This window comes from Aedes albopictus, chromosome 2 (assembly GCF_035046485.1).
Source record: "Aedes albopictus strain Foshan chromosome 2, AalbF5, whole genome shotgun sequence".
NCBI classification, from domain to species: domain Eukaryota; kingdom Metazoa; phylum Arthropoda; class Insecta; order Diptera; family Culicidae; genus Aedes; species Aedes albopictus.
Window position 1 is genome coordinate 513,680,985 of NC_085137.1, and position 19,649 is coordinate 513,700,633.

The window sequence follows — 19,649 nt, forward strand, 5'->3', positions numbered from 1 at the left end:
CAACCGATTCTTCTTTTTTCAAGTATGCAATTTAAATAGTATCTGGGATTGTAAGTATAATGAAATTGAATTCTACCTTATATTTTTAAGATCTATTTTCAGAAAATACTGTATCTTCCTATAAATATTTTAAAATCAGTATGCCTTCAAGAAAAGCATCTCCCGGATACATCATAGTATATGAACAGTCTTCTTGAATTTATCCTCAAGGTGTATTCGCTTCTTTTAAGTTTTTAAAAAACATAAAATAAATTCACAAAATACCGTATCTTCATATATATATATATATATATATATATATATATATATATATATATATATATATATATATATATATATATATATATATATATATATATATATATATATATATATATATATATATATATATATATATATCTTCAAAAGTTGGAATTTATATACGAGAAGTTCATTGGAACGTCACCACAAACACCAAACACGCCAAACGGAATCCTCTCTAAAATGTATTCAAGATCTAAATATTCATTCTAAGCTTTAAAGTTTCATGTAACAAAACTCTGATTTTCTGTGAGAAAATCTACGGAAGATCAAGTGTGTAAGTGTTTGCATTGTCCACTTAGAATCCGTACGCGCTGCATATTTTCTAGTGACACGCTTAGTTTACTCATAAACTATTCCTCTTTTAATGGTGAAAATTTCACCGGTTTTCGTACAACGAATCAAAAGATATACCAGAATGAAAATAAGACGAACAAAAAAATCTAGCACAAACGCCTTGAAAATTCAACATTTTCAAGCGCGACTATAGCAAAAAGCTTAAATATCGCCAAAACTATCATTTGTTACGCGCTCAAATGTTATTGATCATGACATGAGAAGATGTCCCCTGCCGATTGGAGTTCGTGTTCATGGAGAAATTTACTACGAATATCATGGCATGGCGGGTAGTCCTCCTTTGGACACCGTTTTAGTAACAACATGATGATCAACTCAAAATTGTACAAGATCTAAAGCCTCAGAAATCACTAGCAATTTTTAAAACACCGCAAAGGACCAAAGAAGATTTGGCTTGGATTCGAAAGTTGTCACTACAGTCGAAAGATTTTCAGAGGCAACGCAAAAATTGAGTAGTGTTTTTCAAAATAACTCTTTCATAGTCTCCAATATACTACATCCATTCAAACGCCCCCATTTCCATAACTGAAAAAAATACTGGTCAAAACGATTAGGAATCTAAGAAAGACAGGAAAACCGACTCCGGACACTGCACTATAAAATATGTTTCCAAAAAAGCTTGATACTACAAATTTTACAGTTAGACAACTTTTGAAGGAAGTTTACATTAGTAAAATTAAAAAATAAAAGTAATAATTTTAATGATATTTTTTCATGAAGGCGCTCTAAAATATGCATGTTTTGAAAGGTTGACATTTTCACAAGCCAGTTTATTCCAGAGATATTCGTGATTCCGTGTGTACGGATTCTAAATGGACATGATTTATGTTAAGGAGCATCCATTTAGTACGTCATGCACAATTTAGGACTTTTAGCCACTCTCCCCCATTCGTGCGAGGTTTTCGTATATTTGATATATTTTCCGAGCCCACCCTCCCCCTTATAAGCGTGACGTACTTTATGGATCCCCCCTTTCTTCTTCTATTTCCTTCCATTACTAATATCATCACTAAATGTGCTGCGATTGTTTCCTACGACGGATGTCACACAATTATGCAGCAATAATTACCGTAAAACTGGGTAACATTGATTAGCGGTGTAACTCACCTTGATTTTTGTCGTGGAATGTTCAAGATTTGATTTTTCCTGAAGAATAGTCAAGGTGATCAAAGGTTCCCCGCTGATCAATGTTACCCCGTTTTACGGTACTTCTCCCTATCAAGAATTCGATATAGATGGTAGAGAATAATGCGATAGGGTAGGTGTTCCAATATTCGCTGCCCCCAAGCAATTCTTATGGAGGGTGGTGAATACTGGAGCAGGAGTGGCAATACTGATTTATGGAGCTAAAATTTTATGAAAACTTTTTTATTCTTAATTTTTTTGAGTAAACTTAAAGCATCCAAAGCATCCAGCGTTTTCATATCATTTGGATGTGTTTTACTTTACAAAAAAATCATTCATATCGATCTATACAGCGAAAGGCTGAATAATACAGGGTGGCGAATACTGCTACATGGCGAATTCTCGAACACCAACCCTATATGGAATCATGCGATAGTGTGTGATAATGGCTTACGAGTAGATCAACAATGCAACACCGCACTGCCTAGTGCTATTCGAATCTTTGTCTCAGTCGGACTCGTGGTCGTGATTCTTCGCGCCGATAACAAAGTTACGGTTGTTTTTATTTCACAGTGCAAAAAATACGCGAATATTTTAAAGTTTTGATCATTTTCTTTAACATTAAATTAATTCAAGCGTGTCGATATCATAAAAAGTTTATTTTTTACAGAAAAAGATACAATTATTTTTAAAAGCTTAATCTCGGTTTATTTCTACCGAGATTTAGACAGCCGAACAGTACTCCGAAAGAATGAAAATGTTACTGGACATGGCCAACTTTCATCTAAAGAAAATAATTTTTGTCTAAAACAAAATTCCGTTGTAAACTTTTAAAACTCAAATATGGTTTTGTTGCATTTGATACTTTGGGCTGTTTGGTTGATGCTCAGGAACCAATGATAAAATTTTGTTTACTTTCGATAGCCTAAAAAATGTTGCGCAGTGTTTGTTATGAATTATTTTGGCTGATTACTTCTAATATTCCATGTCGTTTTAGCTGTTCTAAGTGCGTCGCTAATATAAAAAGTATTCGAAAAGAACGCTGAAATCAAACGTTGAACACAAAACGTTACTGCGTCCGAATAAAAAAACAGATATTTTTTTAATTGATTTCTAGTTCAAAAAAATTGTGTTTTAATAGTGAATTGTACAAAACAACATAAAAACACAATGCATGCCTGGTTTGGAATCTAGGAACAGATAGAAAATACTAAAATTTCTTACAAAACAACATTTTTGCACATTTTTCCAAACCTGCTTTTCAGAAACAACTCGAGAATTAAAATTCGAATTGTTATGACTTACAGAATACCATTTAAATCCAATCAGCAACTGAAGTTCTACATTTTAAGACTGAATTATTAAACACAAAAAAGTAGATTTATCACCCCACTTACGATTTGATTTGTTTTTATTGTTAAGTAAAGTTAAGTAAACCAGTTTATATAAGAAAAAAGCTTTTATATGGATTGTATCGTAAAATAATTAGCAATGTTTATGACGTTATATCTCAACACTGAATTAAATAAGTCTTTTTATTTCGGTTCTACTAGCAAATCTTTACGATTTAGTTAAATATGAGTCCAACATTTCTTTATTTTAGAATCTTAAGTATTATTGAAGTATGGATAGATTAATGCATGTCACAAAATAAAAATCTGATCAAAATTCGGTTTCTTAAAATATTTCCTCGCAATTAAATAGTTTGTAGCGAGTAAAATTTGTAATGAAAAAAATGTGGAAAAAACATCTTGTTGGGGATTACGCACACTTTATATATTACATAACACCGGTTTTCGAAATAGATATTTTCTATACAAAAAACATCATCAACTTATTATCGGACTGTAAAAAAAGCGTAAATTTAGTTCTTTGCTATAACTACTCCTCTATTATGTACATCGAATAATAAAAAAAGGTTTTTTCGCTTTGTATAATTTTAATTGACATCAACGTGATTAGATGGAACACCATCAAACTGAATACCTGAAAAATGCGTTATTTTCAGTGATTCGAAATACTTTAAAATTCAGAGGAAATTGTCCTTGGTGATCGTGAGAATTGTACCTATGTATGTATTTGCTTAATGAGCCGGATTTTTGTTTTTTCTTATACTTGCTTCCACATTTTTTTTGCAAATTAATTTTTTTGTGCCGAATTTTTAAAACATGTGTTTAGTTTTCGAGCAAAGCTCAAGTAAAATGACTATTTCTAGAAAGTTGCAGTTCGATTTCTTTTTCAATGATTTATACTATATTTCTAAACATCAAATTACTATTTTTGGGTATTTGGCATCTCAGTCTGATTTGGTCAATCAAAAACAACTATATGTTTTCTTAGTCCGACGTTTCGGTTCTTAAGGTCCAATAAATCAGACTGAGATGCCAAAAACCCAAAAATATTATCCAACGTACAGTCGATCATCCAGTTAACCGTTCAGCTATCGCGCGATCAGCCGTCCTCTGCAGCACCGCGCTGTTGCTGTGTACAACGAACGAGCTTTTTTAAGCGAGTTTTACACAATACAACAGCGCGATCAGCGAAAGGTTAAACATCAAATTACTTGTATGTTGAACCTAATCTTTTGAAGCCGTTTTCATCATTGCTAATAACTTTTCGATACAGTCCTTATACGAATGCTTTGCTCGGCAAAATTACAGTTTCTGTTTCTGAATCAGTAGTTGTACTTGAGTTCAAGTGTGCTTAGTAATAAGAATCCAAAGTGCCTAGAACTGAAATACAAAAAAAAAATGTCATCGACCGAATGTCTCCACTCACCTGACTCATTTTGCTACGTCTGTGGAGAGTTTATAAGCTCCCGTGTGAAAAAGTGTTCAATTTCTGATGGAGCTAAATTAAGACAAGCATACCAAGAATATTTTGGCCTGGAAATCAAAAACCAAGACAAATATTGGGTTCCACATTTCGTTTGTCAGAGTTGTGCTGTTGGATTGCTTAGTAGGTTTTAGATAAATTGACAATTTTATTAGTAACAATATTTCAAACGCGCGTAATTTGTTGGAGTTCTGATAAACCGAACTATTTGCCATTTTGAATAATTTCCACTGTTTTTATCCGTAAATTGCCAGAAAACAATTTCCGTATGTGTTGTGGGTACGAATTTCTTCTACAGAATGTTAGTAATATAGTTCACAATTAATTGGGATGAACAACTTTCTTATCAGTTAGGTCTAGTATGTTTGCCACCATCGATGGTTTTCATATGGTAAATAGTTCGGTTTAGCAGAACCCTGACCAATTGCTTTTGAAAACAACTCTATTTTAAAGCCGTAGGTCGTACTTTAGCCCTACTATACAATTCACTATTTGAAAAGTAGAGATGCTTTCAGCCATCTAAATAATGAATTTATTTAAAAATTCTTTCTACTAGAATTAGTATAAACCTCTTTTATATAGTGGCTATGGATTTTAGGTAGGACTGAAATACGACTTGACAGAAAAGGCCGTCTTCAAAAGCAATTATGCCCTGTTGAAATTTTGATACCGCATTTGAGCTTTCTAGCTTATTTTTCAATAGAAACAAAAAAAAATATAATATGTTTTCTCTTCAAAGAACCAGCAAAAGATAGATCAGCAAGGTTGAAATTTGACAGGCCAAGAATTTGGAGTCAGCCAACTAGCCATCAAAATGACTGTTATTTTTGTTTGGCAAAAATCTTTCGCGGGAGGAACTTAAATATTTATCCAAATATTCCTTCATCACAAGCTCCAACCCTGTATGCTGGACCAAGCGGATCTGGTCTAAGTCGCACAAATGTCTCTGCAACTGGTGATGCTCGAAGGGTTTCAACTTCAGATATGGAAGAACAACAAGTGGCAGCAGCTGAACAGATCGTCGATCATACTTCAGAAAACGTTGCATCAAGTGTTAATCAGAAATTACGGCCTGTTGACAATGGCAAACCAGAGGTAAATTACTAAATGTGCTTGAAAAGCTTTAGCTAAATTTCTGTTCACTTTTTCAGATGCTTTGGCGATCTGATGACTGCAATCATCATCCAGATGATTTTTGTTACATTTGTGGTTACTTTATTACCAGGACAACAACCAAACATACATTGCGAAAAGATACCAAGTTATATGAAGCATACAAGCAATATTTCAACATCGAAGTCGAACATCAAGATAAACAGTGGGTGCCACATTATGCCTGTCATAATTGCACAAGACGGTTGCATGGTACAGTATTTAATTTAGAATGATTTTTTTATCTATACAATACTGCCATTCTAAGCGTATCTGTACCATGTTGTTTTTCAACGAGGTTGACCCATTCGCTCTAACAAAAACAATATTTTAAAATCAATGTCAGAAAGATACATAACGTTATTGTGCTATATTAAGCTATGAAACCTGATGAAAACAAAAATCCAATTAATTTTAAATGGCTTTGTAACTGAGAAAAATGCTACTTGCATTGAATTCAACATAGTTCAGATATGCTTAAAAGGGCAGAATAGACGTTCTATAACTTATTCATATGTTTACGTTTTACTGCTTTTTCTAACAAATGGTTGTGTCAGAAATCTGTTTTTATTTCACTCGAAAAATTTCAGGTATTTGAACCAAAAACAAAACAGTAGTTGGGTCTATGATGATGAATGGACCAATTTCGTTGATTCCAACACTTAGTCATAATAGAAGCCTCTTTTATATATAAAGTAGCCAATTTTATACAGCCAAGTTGTGATTCGCTGAAAGCTTTACTCATCTAATTTTCAAAAAACGACATAGAAGCATGAAATAACTAGCACATTTATTTTATAAATTAACTTTTATGAGCAAAAGATTCTGATCTTGGTGGACCATTGCTGCTTATGGTTGGACCAAATAAATGATCATGGATGAACCAACGAAACATGAAGACATTTTTTCGACTAACCTTTTCTTATTCCTTGTGAATCGCAGCGAAAATTGGACTTCAGGTCAGCATTGTCGTTCCGAAACGAATCGGTGTTGCAAGAAGTGATAACCAATTAATGTACGAGGCTTTCGGTTGGCCAAACGATCGGTAGCGGGCCGCAGATACCGCGCACGGAATCCGGATATGATATTAAAATGATGAAACTTCGGGAGCCTCGGTGTACTGGGCGAATTTCAGGACGAGCAGCTATCCATACGGTCGGGGCGCGATGGCAAAGGCTCTGTTATTTGATATAATGTACGTAGAGATCAAATATTTGCAATTTCAAAACTCTTCCACTTCATTTTGAGACCGACGAACGTTTTGAAATTGACATCGCGCGCAAAGAAAACTGTAAACAAACTAAGCCGGACCTAGTAACCAACGGTGTAATGGTTTGGTCCAACCAAGATTACACCGTTTCGGTATTTTCATAAATAAACTGCATTCAAAAATATTTCGGGGAAACGGTCCATTCGGGGAAACGGTTCATTCGGGGAATCGTTTTTCGAGGGAAAAACTTTCGGAGAAACTTCTTTCGGGGTACTGGTTTTCGGACAAATGTCGGTCAACCGCCAAAGAAGGTTAGATATTTTTGCAATAGAATAACGAAAAAAGATCAGGAAATGAAAAAGAATTTCTATGTTCTCGATGCTACAAACTGAGCATTTTTGGTGCTCCACTAGGGCTTCTAGAAAGCCTTTCTAAAACCATTAATAATTTAAATATTTGGCGGTAATTTAATTAAAACCGATGTGATTTCAATGAAGAAAGAGTCATATTTTGTCATTAGTGAGAGTGTAGTTTGAGTTTTTAAGAAAACAATACATTATTTTGGGTTTTCAAAATTGGTCCAACCATGATCAGTTTTTGGACTGGCCCATTCATCATCATCTACCCTACTTCTAATGTATTTTCCAACAATACCACAAAGAAGTCAAGATGCATGCTCTCGGTTTTTACAAGGCAGCCATTTTTTTAATTCTCTCATATATGTCTTTATTTTTTTTTTAAGATAATTTTTAATCTTTCACAGAAATGTCTTCTTGAGTGCTACTAGAGAATTGTTGAGGAATTCTTCCTGAGATTTCTTAGAAAATTTTACATACTTAGTTTCGACTGTATACACTTTGAAGATGAATGCAATTGAATTCCTAAAGTAACTTTGATGTTCTGCACACCGCAAATTTTTAGCTGCCTTGTATTTGATTGGGCCGATTTTTTGGTTGTGATAAGTTTCAGGTAAAGCTAACTTCCATCCTAAACTCAGCAAAATTAATTGAAAGGCAACCCAGAGATTTCGGTGGGTGTAAAGTGATTGCCACTGGAGTTCCGAAGAAAACCACCAGGGTGATGTTTCAATGAAAGAGAATTATTGTATGAAAGAGGAATAAAATGAAATGTAACATGGGTCATTCCATACCAAATCGACAAATCGATTGGCACATGATATTCCAAGTAATGTTCAAAGTAATTTCAGCAGGTCGGAAATGGCTTATAATGGCCTCAGCTCGATTTGTAACACTCGGAGATTATCCGTTCAACCTACACACTATTTTTAAATTTTGATTATTTTTGAAAAAAATCCGTAAATCGCATTACGTATTTACTGATTTCTGATCAGCCAGCAATCATACCGCTTATCTTTTTATGTCTCTAAAAAGGTTTTTCTGTGTAGAATCTGATAAAAATAATCTCAATATGGTTTTCCTGACATTTCTCTCAAATTTATACGTTTTAATCCGATTTTGATAGATATCTCAAGAACACCCCTTTTATTTCTCGATTTTTCAATTTTAAAAGATTTTTCTGAGAGTTTCCCACTTTTTTCGCTTATTTGTACAGAGTAAAATAAGTATAACCTTCGTGGGATATTGTAAAAGTTGGGTTTCGAGTTATCAGAAAAATTAGCTCCTATTGAATAATATTCAGTTGTTTACTTATAATAGTCATTTATTGCGTTTAACTGTTTCAAAATCAGAATCCCTTACATATATAGATGACAGTAGTCTAAAAAACAGACCAATAAATAAAAAACAATATAAATATAAATATTTTCATCATGAAGAAATCTTCGTTATTAGAGAAAAGTTATAGGATCAGCGTACCATTAAAAATCTTACGCGCCTAAATTTATCCTAACCGTAAACAGACTGTTACGGCACCGATTAATTCAGTTCATTTTAACATCATGGGTGCTCACTCCTGAAAAAAAGTACAAAAAAGACAAAACAACAGTTGAAACTTTGCCTTCAGTAGGACTAAACTGGGAGCACCATGTTGAAAGGTAGGAACTGTACCGTGTAGGCACCAAACTCTGCGCAAAACCCACTAAGCTCAAAAGTTTTTCTTCCAATACAAATTGTTTAAGAGTTCCAAAATTAACTAAATTTTCTCCCAATTACTGTTTTTTCTAGTTGACGTTACATCTAAAAATAGTGCTGAAAAGCATGAAGTCTGATGAATATTTGTCTATAATCAACTAAAAATTGACCAAAATGTCACTTAAGCCACTATGTATCTGGGGGCCCCTCAATTGAAACAGATAGTTCACAATACTGACTTTTATTTCTACTTTATCTACGGTAGAACTATAAGCACAACATCTTATTATTGTTTATCATTGTTCTATCTATGCCAGTTCATTATAGGAGTCCGTTGGGACTGTTCAGCGATTACAGGCAGTGTAGCTCAGAGGAGAATCAATGTACAATTACGACTAGAGCGTTTGTTCGAATGGTTGGGTGGAGGATGGAAAACATTTCTTTATGGTGATTTCAAAGACTAAACATTTGTCATGTATTAGAGTGAATTTTTGATAAGATCTAGAGTCTAGACCAACAGGTGCTCCTCTCACATGTTGGTCTAGTAAGTTGAAAATTCAATCCCACAACAATATCAAACTTGTTTAGGGTAGTATATTAATTATATTGATTAAATGTTTATGTAATTTAGTTTTTTTACTATTACGAATGATATGCTCGATAGGTGATATAATATATGTAATACATGACGATAATAATATTAACCAATGAATGTCATACTGTAGGTTCACATTTCCCTAAATACTCGAAGCACTACTTTAAAATTGTCTATCGTTGTTAATACAAATATTACTCTGTACAAAGAAGCGGAAAAGATGGGAAACTGTCAAAAAAATCTTTTAAAATTAAAAAATCGACAAAAAAGAGGGGTGTTTTTGAGAAATCTTTCAAAATAGGATTAAAACACATAAATGATAGATAAATTTCAAGAAATCCGTGTTGTGATTATTTCTATCAGATTCTACGCAGAAAAAGCTTTTTAGGGACATAAAAAGATAAACAGAGTGACTTCTGGCTGACCAGATATGAGTGAATGCATATTGCGTTTTACGAGATTTTTTCAAAAATAATTAAAAATTCAAATTTTGTTGTGGATTGAACGAATGATCTCCGAGTGTTAGAAATCGAGCTGAGAGTTTTTTAAGGCAGGCTCTATTCAACTAGAATATATAAATTAGTATTTGAAAGATTAGTGGCAAAAACATATGAAAAATTTGTCGATTTGACATGGAATGACCCACATTTTATTTGGATGAATACAAAATGTATCAAGTATCGTAAAACTTTAGTATGGTAAAACATGTATTTTCAACGCAATATGGTATATCAAGATAAGCACTTCAGGTTTGAAATATTTTTGGGAGAAAAGGTATTATTTATTAGTCATTTTAGAAATTTGTAAAACTTAAATCTTCTCTGAGCAGCATTACCATTTTTTAAATATTTCTATGTGTTGTATTATAGATTTACTCAGGAAAGAATGAAAACTATTTCATACTTGTCATAACAAAATCTTGTACAATTTTTATACCATCAAAAACTGTTAGCAGAATGTTTATGTTATATTTACTATTTATTGATTCCTTTTAAATTCTCAATTATTCAAATACAAATATTCAAACAAATTTCAGGTTGGTACCAAGGAGAAAACAGATTAATGGAATTTGCTGTGCCTCGGATTTGGCATTCACCTTCAAATCATCAAACCGACTGTTATTTTTGTGTTGTGAATTTGGCTAGTGGTCAAAAAAAGTCAACTTACCCTGATATCCCTTCATCACGTGCGCCAATTCCACATTCCGCTGAACGCCCCATACCTCAACGTACCTGTGAAACGGCTGTTAGTACCACTACAATATCGACAGTTAGTGGAAGTTCTGTCCCAAGTAGTGAGTCTTTACAACTTCAAGGAGGAGTGCTCAATATTCCACATTATCCGAATCAAACGGAAATAAATGATTTGATTCGTGACCTTGCACTCCCTAAAAACAAAAGCGAATTATTGTTATCTAGGCTGAAGCAATGGAGTTTGCTGGATGAATCCGTCAGAATAACATCCCAGAGAACTCGCGATGAAGAGTTTTCCTCCTATTACACCAGCGAAGATGGAATTTGCTTTTGTAGAGATATCGAGGGTGGGTATTTCTATCTATTCGGATGACAACAGCATCAAAACGAAGAAAACTGTATCTCTTTTTTTGCAGGTCTATTTTCTGAAATCGGCATTCCATTGATTGTAAGAGACTGGCGGCTCTTTATTGATGGCTCTTCAAAAAGTTTGAAGGTTGTGCTACTGCACAACCGCGTAAAAAGCGAGCAGTACCCATCTCTACCCATTGCACACTCCATTCTCCTGAAAGAAAGTTATGCCACAACAAAATTGTTATTCAACAAAATTCAGTATGAAAAATTTGGTTGGGAGGTAATAGGCGACTTTAAAATGATTGGTTTCCTAATTGGATTACAAGGAGGGTATACTAAATTCCCTTGTTTCCTGTGCCTGTGGGACAGCAGAGACACAGAGAACCACTATAAAATTAAAAATTGGGAAATCAGAGCCCAATACAAAATCGGCGAAAAAAATGTTAAAAACGATCCAGTAGTGAACATGGAAAAAATTTTAATGCCACCTCTTCATATAAAACTTGGTTTGATTAAGCAATTCGTGAAAGCATTGAATAAGGATTCGGAATCATTTAAGTTTATAACAAAACTGTTTCCGAAACTTTCCGAGGCAAAAATAACTGCCGGTGTTTTTACAGGACCACAAGTAAAAAAACTTATAAAATCGGAATCGTTTCCGAAATTATTGAATGAGAAAGAAAAGGCAGCCTGGAAAAGCTTTCGAGATATAGTTCAAGGATTTTTAGGGAATAATCGTGATCCAAGATATGAGGCCATAGTACATGAACTGATGAAAAATTTTGAAACCATGGGGTGTCGAATGTCACTAAAGGTGCACATTCTTCATTCTCATTTGGATAAATTTAAAGAAAATATGGGTGTATACTCAGAGGAACAAGGCGAACGTTTTCATCAAGATATAAAACATATGGAGCAACGATATCAGTGCCAAGCAACATCGAAAATGATGGGTGATTATGTGTGGAGTCTCATGCGAGACACAACAACGGAGTATACGCGTCAACCTATTTCGAAATTGCATTTTTAAGTATATTATAGTATGTTATTTTTCAAATAAAAATGTGTGCAAAATGTGTATATTCGAAATATATTTCCTAAAATGTCTCATTCGCATCCAAATAGCTACATTACTGGGAAGAAATCACTTAAGATATATATATATATATATATATATATATATATATATATATATATATATTATATATAGCCAAGGGCTGAAAATCTCGATAATAAAGAAAAAAATATATATATATATATATATATATATATATATATATATATATATATATATATTTATACAGGGGGTAGACAAAATGTTTGAGATAGGCAAATTTTATTCGTCTCAAAAAATTTTCAATGAGCTATAACTTTTTGGTTATTATGGTTCATCAAAAATTCTCAAATTTTCACTGCGATTTGTCCCAGCTAAACTATAATTTGTACAAAATTGGGCTTTGCCGGCTAACCCTACATTAAGTTAGAGCAATTTCAGCAAAATGCTTCTTTTCTGAGAGCTATTTTTAAAAGTGTTATATCCCAGGGTATAGTTAACGTAATTTAACGAAACTTTGAACATTCATTATTAATATCTTGATCTTTGAAAAACATTTGACTCAACTGAATTTTTTACACAAGAAGGAAAGTTAAAGCGATTGAAATATTTTTTTCAATATATACAACCAAAGCAAAATTTTTGACATCGTATGAAAATTTATGAAAGTGATTTTTGTTTACTTGAAAAGCCTCCAATACATCTTAATATAAATATATTTGAAACGTAAGTAACAAAACGGCCATCCATAATATAGAAAAGGTAATGCAAATATGTCAAAATCGTATAATGTTTAGAAATTCTCACTTGAAAATTAAATCCGCTTTAACTTTCTTTCTTATAAAAAAAATTCAGATAAGTCAAATGTTTTTCAAAGACCAATAAATTAGTAATGAATGTTCAAAATTTCGTTAAATTACGTTAACTGTACCTTGAGATATAACACTTTTAAAAACAGCTCTCAGAAAAGAAGCATTTTGCTGAAATTGCTCTTACTCAATGTAGGGTTAACCAACAAAACCCAAACCTGTACAAATTATAGTTTACTAGCTGGACAAATTGCAGTGAAAATTTGAGAATTTTTGATAAACTACGCAAAAAGTTACAGTTCATTGAACATTATTTGAGACAAAAAAATTTTGCCTATCCCAAACATTTTGTCTACCCCCTGTATATACACATATATATATATATATATATATATATATATATATATATATATATATATATATATATATATATATATATATATATATATATATATATTTGGACACCGTCTAAGATATTCCTATCAAACAGTGAATATTGCTTCTTATTCTATTCTTTCTTAAATATAGTTTTGCTAATACTAAAATCATACATATAATAATCACAATTAAATAAGGCCGGAACAAATATCATTTTCTTCTTTTGTCACTTTGCTGTTTGACTCGTCAAGGGGGGGACAATAATAAATAAATGGATTTTGTGAGAAAATACCCGAACAATTAGGCAAAATCACAAAACTCATCGGATTTGTTAAGGAATTTTGTGAGTAGCCCAGATTTCGTAAAAAAAATTTCATTTTCGTTAAAATTTTATTTTTGCCCCCCCCTCAAAAATGTGAAATCTGGTCAAAATTTTGCGAGGGGGGGGGGGGGGGGGTGACATTAGAAGAAATGGAAATTTGTTCCAGCCTAATCGACAACATTCTACAAACGGGTTAAAAAAGCTCCTATGGCCGTCATTTGGTAATCTTAAAAAATCATGCTCTCTCAATGTCCTGGATGGAGCATGAATGTTCAGCATTGCCAATAGAGGACTACATTCTATATTTCCTTGCAGCAAATCAAAAATAAATAATATACGTAACATTTCACTTCTTTCGCTCAAAGTTTCTAGATTGATCAGCCTACATCTGTTTGCATAAGGCGGTAAGCCAATGGAATCATTCCAGGTAGAGATCGCATCGCATATCTAATGAATCTTCTTTGGACACTTTCGAGTATAATTTGTCTAGGAGCCCAAATTTGAATGGCATATTCCAATATACTTCTAACTAGGGATATATATATATATTTATATATATATATATATATATATATATATATATATTTATTTATTTATTTATTTATCTAGATCTCTATAGGAATAAGGAAGTTAAAGGAGAATTGTTAAAAAAATTTTTACGAACAATCTTGGATCTTTAAAGAAACTATGATGAAATTCCTGTAAACATCAATGAAAAAACATAGAATAGAGGTATCATGAAATACTTTTTTGGTATAACCGGTAGAAGCAATGCGTGAATGGTTCTCTGGAATAATATCGAATGTTTCATCTCGGAAGAACTTTAGAATAAAATAGAGAAGTTCCATGCAAAAAATCGACAACTGTTACAGGATTCCATGAACTAAAGAAACCCTAAAGGGGGATATCTGGATGAATTTATGAAAGATATTCTGGAGTTTCTAATCAAGTAGTTTTTGAAGGGCCTTTCAATGTAATGAAGAGAAACTCTGGCGTTTAGTGTAATGTGATTGGTTTCAATTACTGTTTTCAGAAAAATGATACTGTCGCTAATCGCCTGGCGACCCAAGCCCCCGGTTTGTTTCCCGGACTTTGTGCACTTCTCGGTGATTGCAAAGGCAGCGAAGAAAGACCTTCGAATCCAGGCAGAGTTCATGGTCGAACAACCAACGAAAATATAATATTTGTGAGGTTCATTGTAAAAATACGGTATTGTGTGATAAACCTTTTTTCAGGAAACAAAAAATTTAAAACCATCTGCACACATTTCCCACATTTTCAGAATATCAGACTAATATTCATATGAACTTCCGAGCTTTATGAAGAATTAATTAAAATGCGGTAGTTTATTGGATTTGTTTACCTTAGATCAAAAATAAAGATTTTTATGATACGGTAAAGAGTGCATATGAGTTAGTTTTGAGAAACACATTTTTTACGATTGATTTGAACTTACGGAATTACGTGAATTTGTTTCATGAAAATTCGAAGTTTTGATCATAAATATAGATTATAAAAATATTTTGAATAAGCTTGTGTAGTTTGTTAATTATAATTATAATTATCATACGAATATTGCGAATTTGTTTCATAAAACAGATAGATTTTGATAATATTTTGTTTTGAGGTTGGTCTTCTTAGGAATTCCTCATAGAAAACCAGATTTTGTAAATTTGTTTGGAATTTCTGAATAGCAATTCATGAAGCTTAAGGTAACATGCTGTGCCATTGAACTTTAATACAAATCAATGATTTTTATGCTTGTTTCTAATAGTTTGCCTCGCATTTTTGAAATAGTAAAAAAAACGGTTAATTCGGCATTCACGTTGCTGAAAAAGTATCATCATACCAAGTTAGCATATAGAATGGTACTCCAACCCAATATTTGCAACAGGTTTGTAAGAACAATATGTTTTGCTTTCTTGTACTCGTAGATGAGGTTCATACGTTAGCATACCACAAAATTTAACGGGATTTTTAGCAGAGACTGAAATGTATCAGAAAGACGAGAAAACATTTTCCATGGTAATTTTTGTTCAAATTGCAAGCCAGTAACGTCTCCTACTGAATTACCTAAACCTCTTTTTACGTCCATCATTGGCTGATTGATAAAAAATCTGTCGCTAATAGAATAGGCAAACTCAAAACTTATACATTTCTTTGACACATCTACATATTCAAGAGAAGTGTTAAAACATATAAAAGTTTTGTTAAAACAAGCCATTGTTTTAATGGCAGAATTTTGTATCGTTCAGCCAATGATGAACGTATAAAAAGGTGAAAGTATACTTATTGAACTTCCCGTAAAAATAGAAAGAGAAAATCGATGAAAAGAAATCGATCATTGCAGACACGTCGTTATGAAACTTAACGCGAGATATATATTTGGAGCTTAGATTGATATTCCTAAGAATTTCTCACAGAAAACCAAATATTTAAAAATTTCTTCGAGAGATATGGAATTTTTTCTTTTCTGCTTGAGACCCTGTGGTCCCCAGAACTTGTTCCGTGTCCACCGGGTGCCCAGCATTGGGTGAAACTATAATTTTTGGTTCTATTGGATTACACACGGAATTGTGCAAATTTTGAGGTGTCGCAGGTTCTTTTATCATAGAAAATTGAGCTGTTGGAAATTGTAGACTAATTTCCTTCCGTGCCTAATGAGTTCCGAGTTCCCTTTAACCATCTAAATGTACGGAGTCAGTTGAAATTACGAGAACATGTAGTGTAAGAGTTTAATGTAACGAACTACAGTATTAGAAGGGTTAGGAGAGCCGCGTCTCGGAGAATTCAGGCATGAGAGTATAATGTAAGTAATAAGCTAAGTAAAATGTGAATTATTGAAATAAAATACCAATTCTTTGCAGTCTCGAAACCGTTAGCTGCTGTCGAGAGGTTTGATTACATTCCGAGAAAGTTGCGTCCCTAACATGACCATTTCTGCCAGATACCCTGTGGTCCCCTGAACCTGTTCCGTGGCCACCGGGTGCCCAGCATTGGGTAAAACTATAATTTTTGGTTCTATTGGATTACACACGGAATTATGCAAATTTTGAGGTGTCGCATGATGGGGTTCTTTCATCATCGAAAATTGACCATTTCTGCCAGATACCCTGGGGTCCCCTGAACCTGTTCCGTGGCCTCCGGGTGCCCAGCGTTGGGTAAAACTAAAATTTTTGGTTCTACTAGACTACACACGGAATTGTGCAAATTTTGAGGTGTCGCATGATGGGGTTATTTTGGAATCAAAAATTGGCCATTTCTGTCGGAGACCCTGTGGTCCTCAGAACTTGTTCCGTGTCCACCGGGTGCCCAGCATTGGGTAAAACTATAATTTTTGGTTCTATTGGATTACACACGGAATTATGCAAATTTTGAGGTGTCGCATGATGGGGTTCTTTTATCATCGAAAATTGACCATTTCTGCCAGATACCCTGGGGTCCCCTGAACCTGTTCCATGGCCACCGGGTGTCCAGCATTGGGTAAATCTATAATTTTTGGTTCTATTGGATTACACACGGAATTATGCAAATTTTGAGGTGTCGCATGATGGGGTTCTTTTATCATCGAAAATTGACCATTTCTGCCAGATACCCTGGGGTCCCCTGAACCTGTTCCATGGCCACCGGGTGTCCAGCATTGGGTAAATCTATAATTTTTGGTTCTATTGGATTACACACGGAATTTTGCAGATTTTGAGTTGTCGCATGATGGTGTTCTTTTGAAATAAAAAATTGGCCATTTCCGCCTGAGACCCTGTGGTCCCCAGAACCTGTTCCGTGGCCACCGGATAACCCGTGCCAACCAAATGGCCTCATCAGGTCCGGAACAACATTTATATAATGATTTGTCACTAACAGCGATTCAAAAACACTGTTTCCAGTCGAAATTATTATGATGTGCGAAAATTATGTATCATGTCACACTTAGATCCGCCCGCAGCAAAAAGGGGGAGGGTCAGCGGGGATCCCCACCATATCATTCTTTAGATATACTCTTCCCCTTGATGATGCTTCAAACCGATTGTAATTTGGTGGCCTAGTTTCGGAGAACGAGCCATTTGAAGCCACAAAGTCCCGGCTGGTTAAGGATTGTCCTACAGAAATGAACACCCCTAGTTCCCCATACAAATTTCGGTTTTGAACTGTGGGGCCGCGGTCCATTATTTTTCAAAAATTCCTTCACTATGACACTTCTGGGGTCCCAAACCCCTGTTACTTTTAATTTCATTCCATAGCGTGAACTTTTCTCATTTTTTGTCGAGCAGTGTTATTAGAATCGTTTATGGAATCCTGCATCATCGTGCGTCATGTAATATGAAATAAAAGATGTCTAAGAATTTCTGAAATTATTCAGACCAAAACTTTCGATAGGATGACATTCTCTAATATCTAATTCGAGAATCACACAACATCTGACAATTTGAAGGTTTTTTTTTTGTTAATCGTCGTAGTCATAACTCCTCAACATTCTCCATAGTTGAGGCTATGGATCGCCAATGCGGAGACGGCGGGTTCGATTCCTATCCCAGTCGGGAAAATTTTCTCGACTCCCTGGGCATTGTGCTTGCCCCACAATATACAAATTCATGCAATGCATGGCAGGCAAAGAAAGCCCTTCAATTAATAACTGTGGAAGTGCTCAAAGAAGCACTAAGTTGAAGCGAGGCAGGCCAAGTTCCAGGGGGGGGGGGCGTATAGCCCTAAAGAAGAAGAAGAATATTACGAGACGACATAGGACAGCAGCTTATTGGCAAAACGTGTAAACGAAATTTTGCTTACAAACACCTGTATTAACAACTATTAACGATGAAAAATCGAAAAAAAAAAACGCGTCAACGAGACACTGAAGGCGACATTACAGTTGAAGTCAAAATACGTATCTACCAATGGATGAAAAATCTTAGTGGAATTAAATGTTTAATCAAAAAACCTTTTTATTGTGATTCGGTAGTTTCTTCATAAATTTATACCTACGGGATTTTCTAAAATTCCCAAAAAAAAAATTGTAAAAATGATTCCTTTAAAGTCAGAAGGGATTTTTTATCTGAAGAAATCTTTTTGAAAAGTTTTGAAAATAGCTTTCGCTAAATGTTCTATTATTCTGCTTGAAACGTCTTCGTTTCTTCTACTAGAACTTCCTGCTGTTAATCTGAAACACAGGAAAAATATTTGAAACTTATAAAAGAAATTAAAAAAGTGACGTTCCCTCCACAAAATTTAATCAGAATTTTCTCTACAATTTAAAAGCGTCAAGCGTTGAAATAACGAATTGCTATTTAGCAAGACCTTCCATTCCATGTTTGATCCAACTGACATAATTTAAGATGTTCAAAAGAAAAAATGGAGATTATATGCATAGAATTTTACAAAATTTATCAGGAATTTCACAGAATTTCATTAATTTCGTAAATTTCTTTTTGAAGATGAAACTTATAAAATTTGACGCAACGATACGAAATTCAAAATCACTAATTACATCTGGCTGGATTCTGTGATATTCAGTGGAATTTTGTTCGAGATTTTATAGAATTAGAGTAAAGTGGGGCAAAAGTTCGAGTAGGGCAAGAGTTTCTTTTGAAGTTTTTGAGCGCAATTCAAATTATTTCTTTCGGGTGTCAAGGTTGTTCGAAACCTTTTTGAAAAAGAGTCTTTCACTCCAAAAATTATGAAAATTGATCAATGTTTCGAAAAGTTGTGACAAAATGTTGATTTTTGATCAAAAAAATGTAATTTGCGATGGTCCTTCCAACGCATGGATTGGAATTGTAAAGAAATCGAACTCGGTCTTTTATTCTGGGGCGTAACTAGGTATACCTTGAAGATGCTTTAGCATGTATAACTTTTTGCAAAAAAGATTTGGAAATCATATTTTACCCATAGTGGGGTAAAAGTTCGAATTGTGGGGCAAAAG

At 33.8% G+C, this 19,649-nt stretch overlaps 1 protein-coding gene across 1 annotated transcript; it reads left to right on the top strand.

Annotated features, from left to right (window-relative positions):
- The first annotated feature begins 392 nt into the window (after positions 1 to 392).
- LOC109401747 (uncharacterized) lies at positions 393 to 12,288 on the top strand. The gene is made up of 4 exons (XM_029870202.2): positions 393 to 5,712; positions 5,769 to 5,982; positions 10,662 to 11,165; positions 11,235 to 12,288. Exons 1-4 carry the CDS (start codon positions 5,602 to 5,604, stop codon positions 12,200 to 12,202), a joined length of 1,797 nt encoding a protein of 598 aa, XP_029726062.1. The 5' UTR covers positions 393 to 5,601; the 3' UTR covers positions 12,203 to 12,288.
- Positions 12,289 to 19,649: the final 7,361 nt, after the last annotated feature.

Coding starts and splice junctions, on each gene's coding strand:
- LOC109401747 (XM_029870202.2), top strand. CDS start 5,602: ATGGAAGAACAACAAGTGGCAGCAGCTGAACAGATCGTCGATCATACT. Junction 5,713..5,768: donor TTGACAATGGCAAACCAGAG/GTAAATTACTAA, acceptor TCACTTTTTCAG/ATGCTTTGGCGATCTGATGA. Junction 5,983..10,661: donor TTGCACAAGACGGTTGCATG/GTACAGTATTTA, acceptor AACAAATTTCAG/GTTGGTACCAAGGAGAAAAC.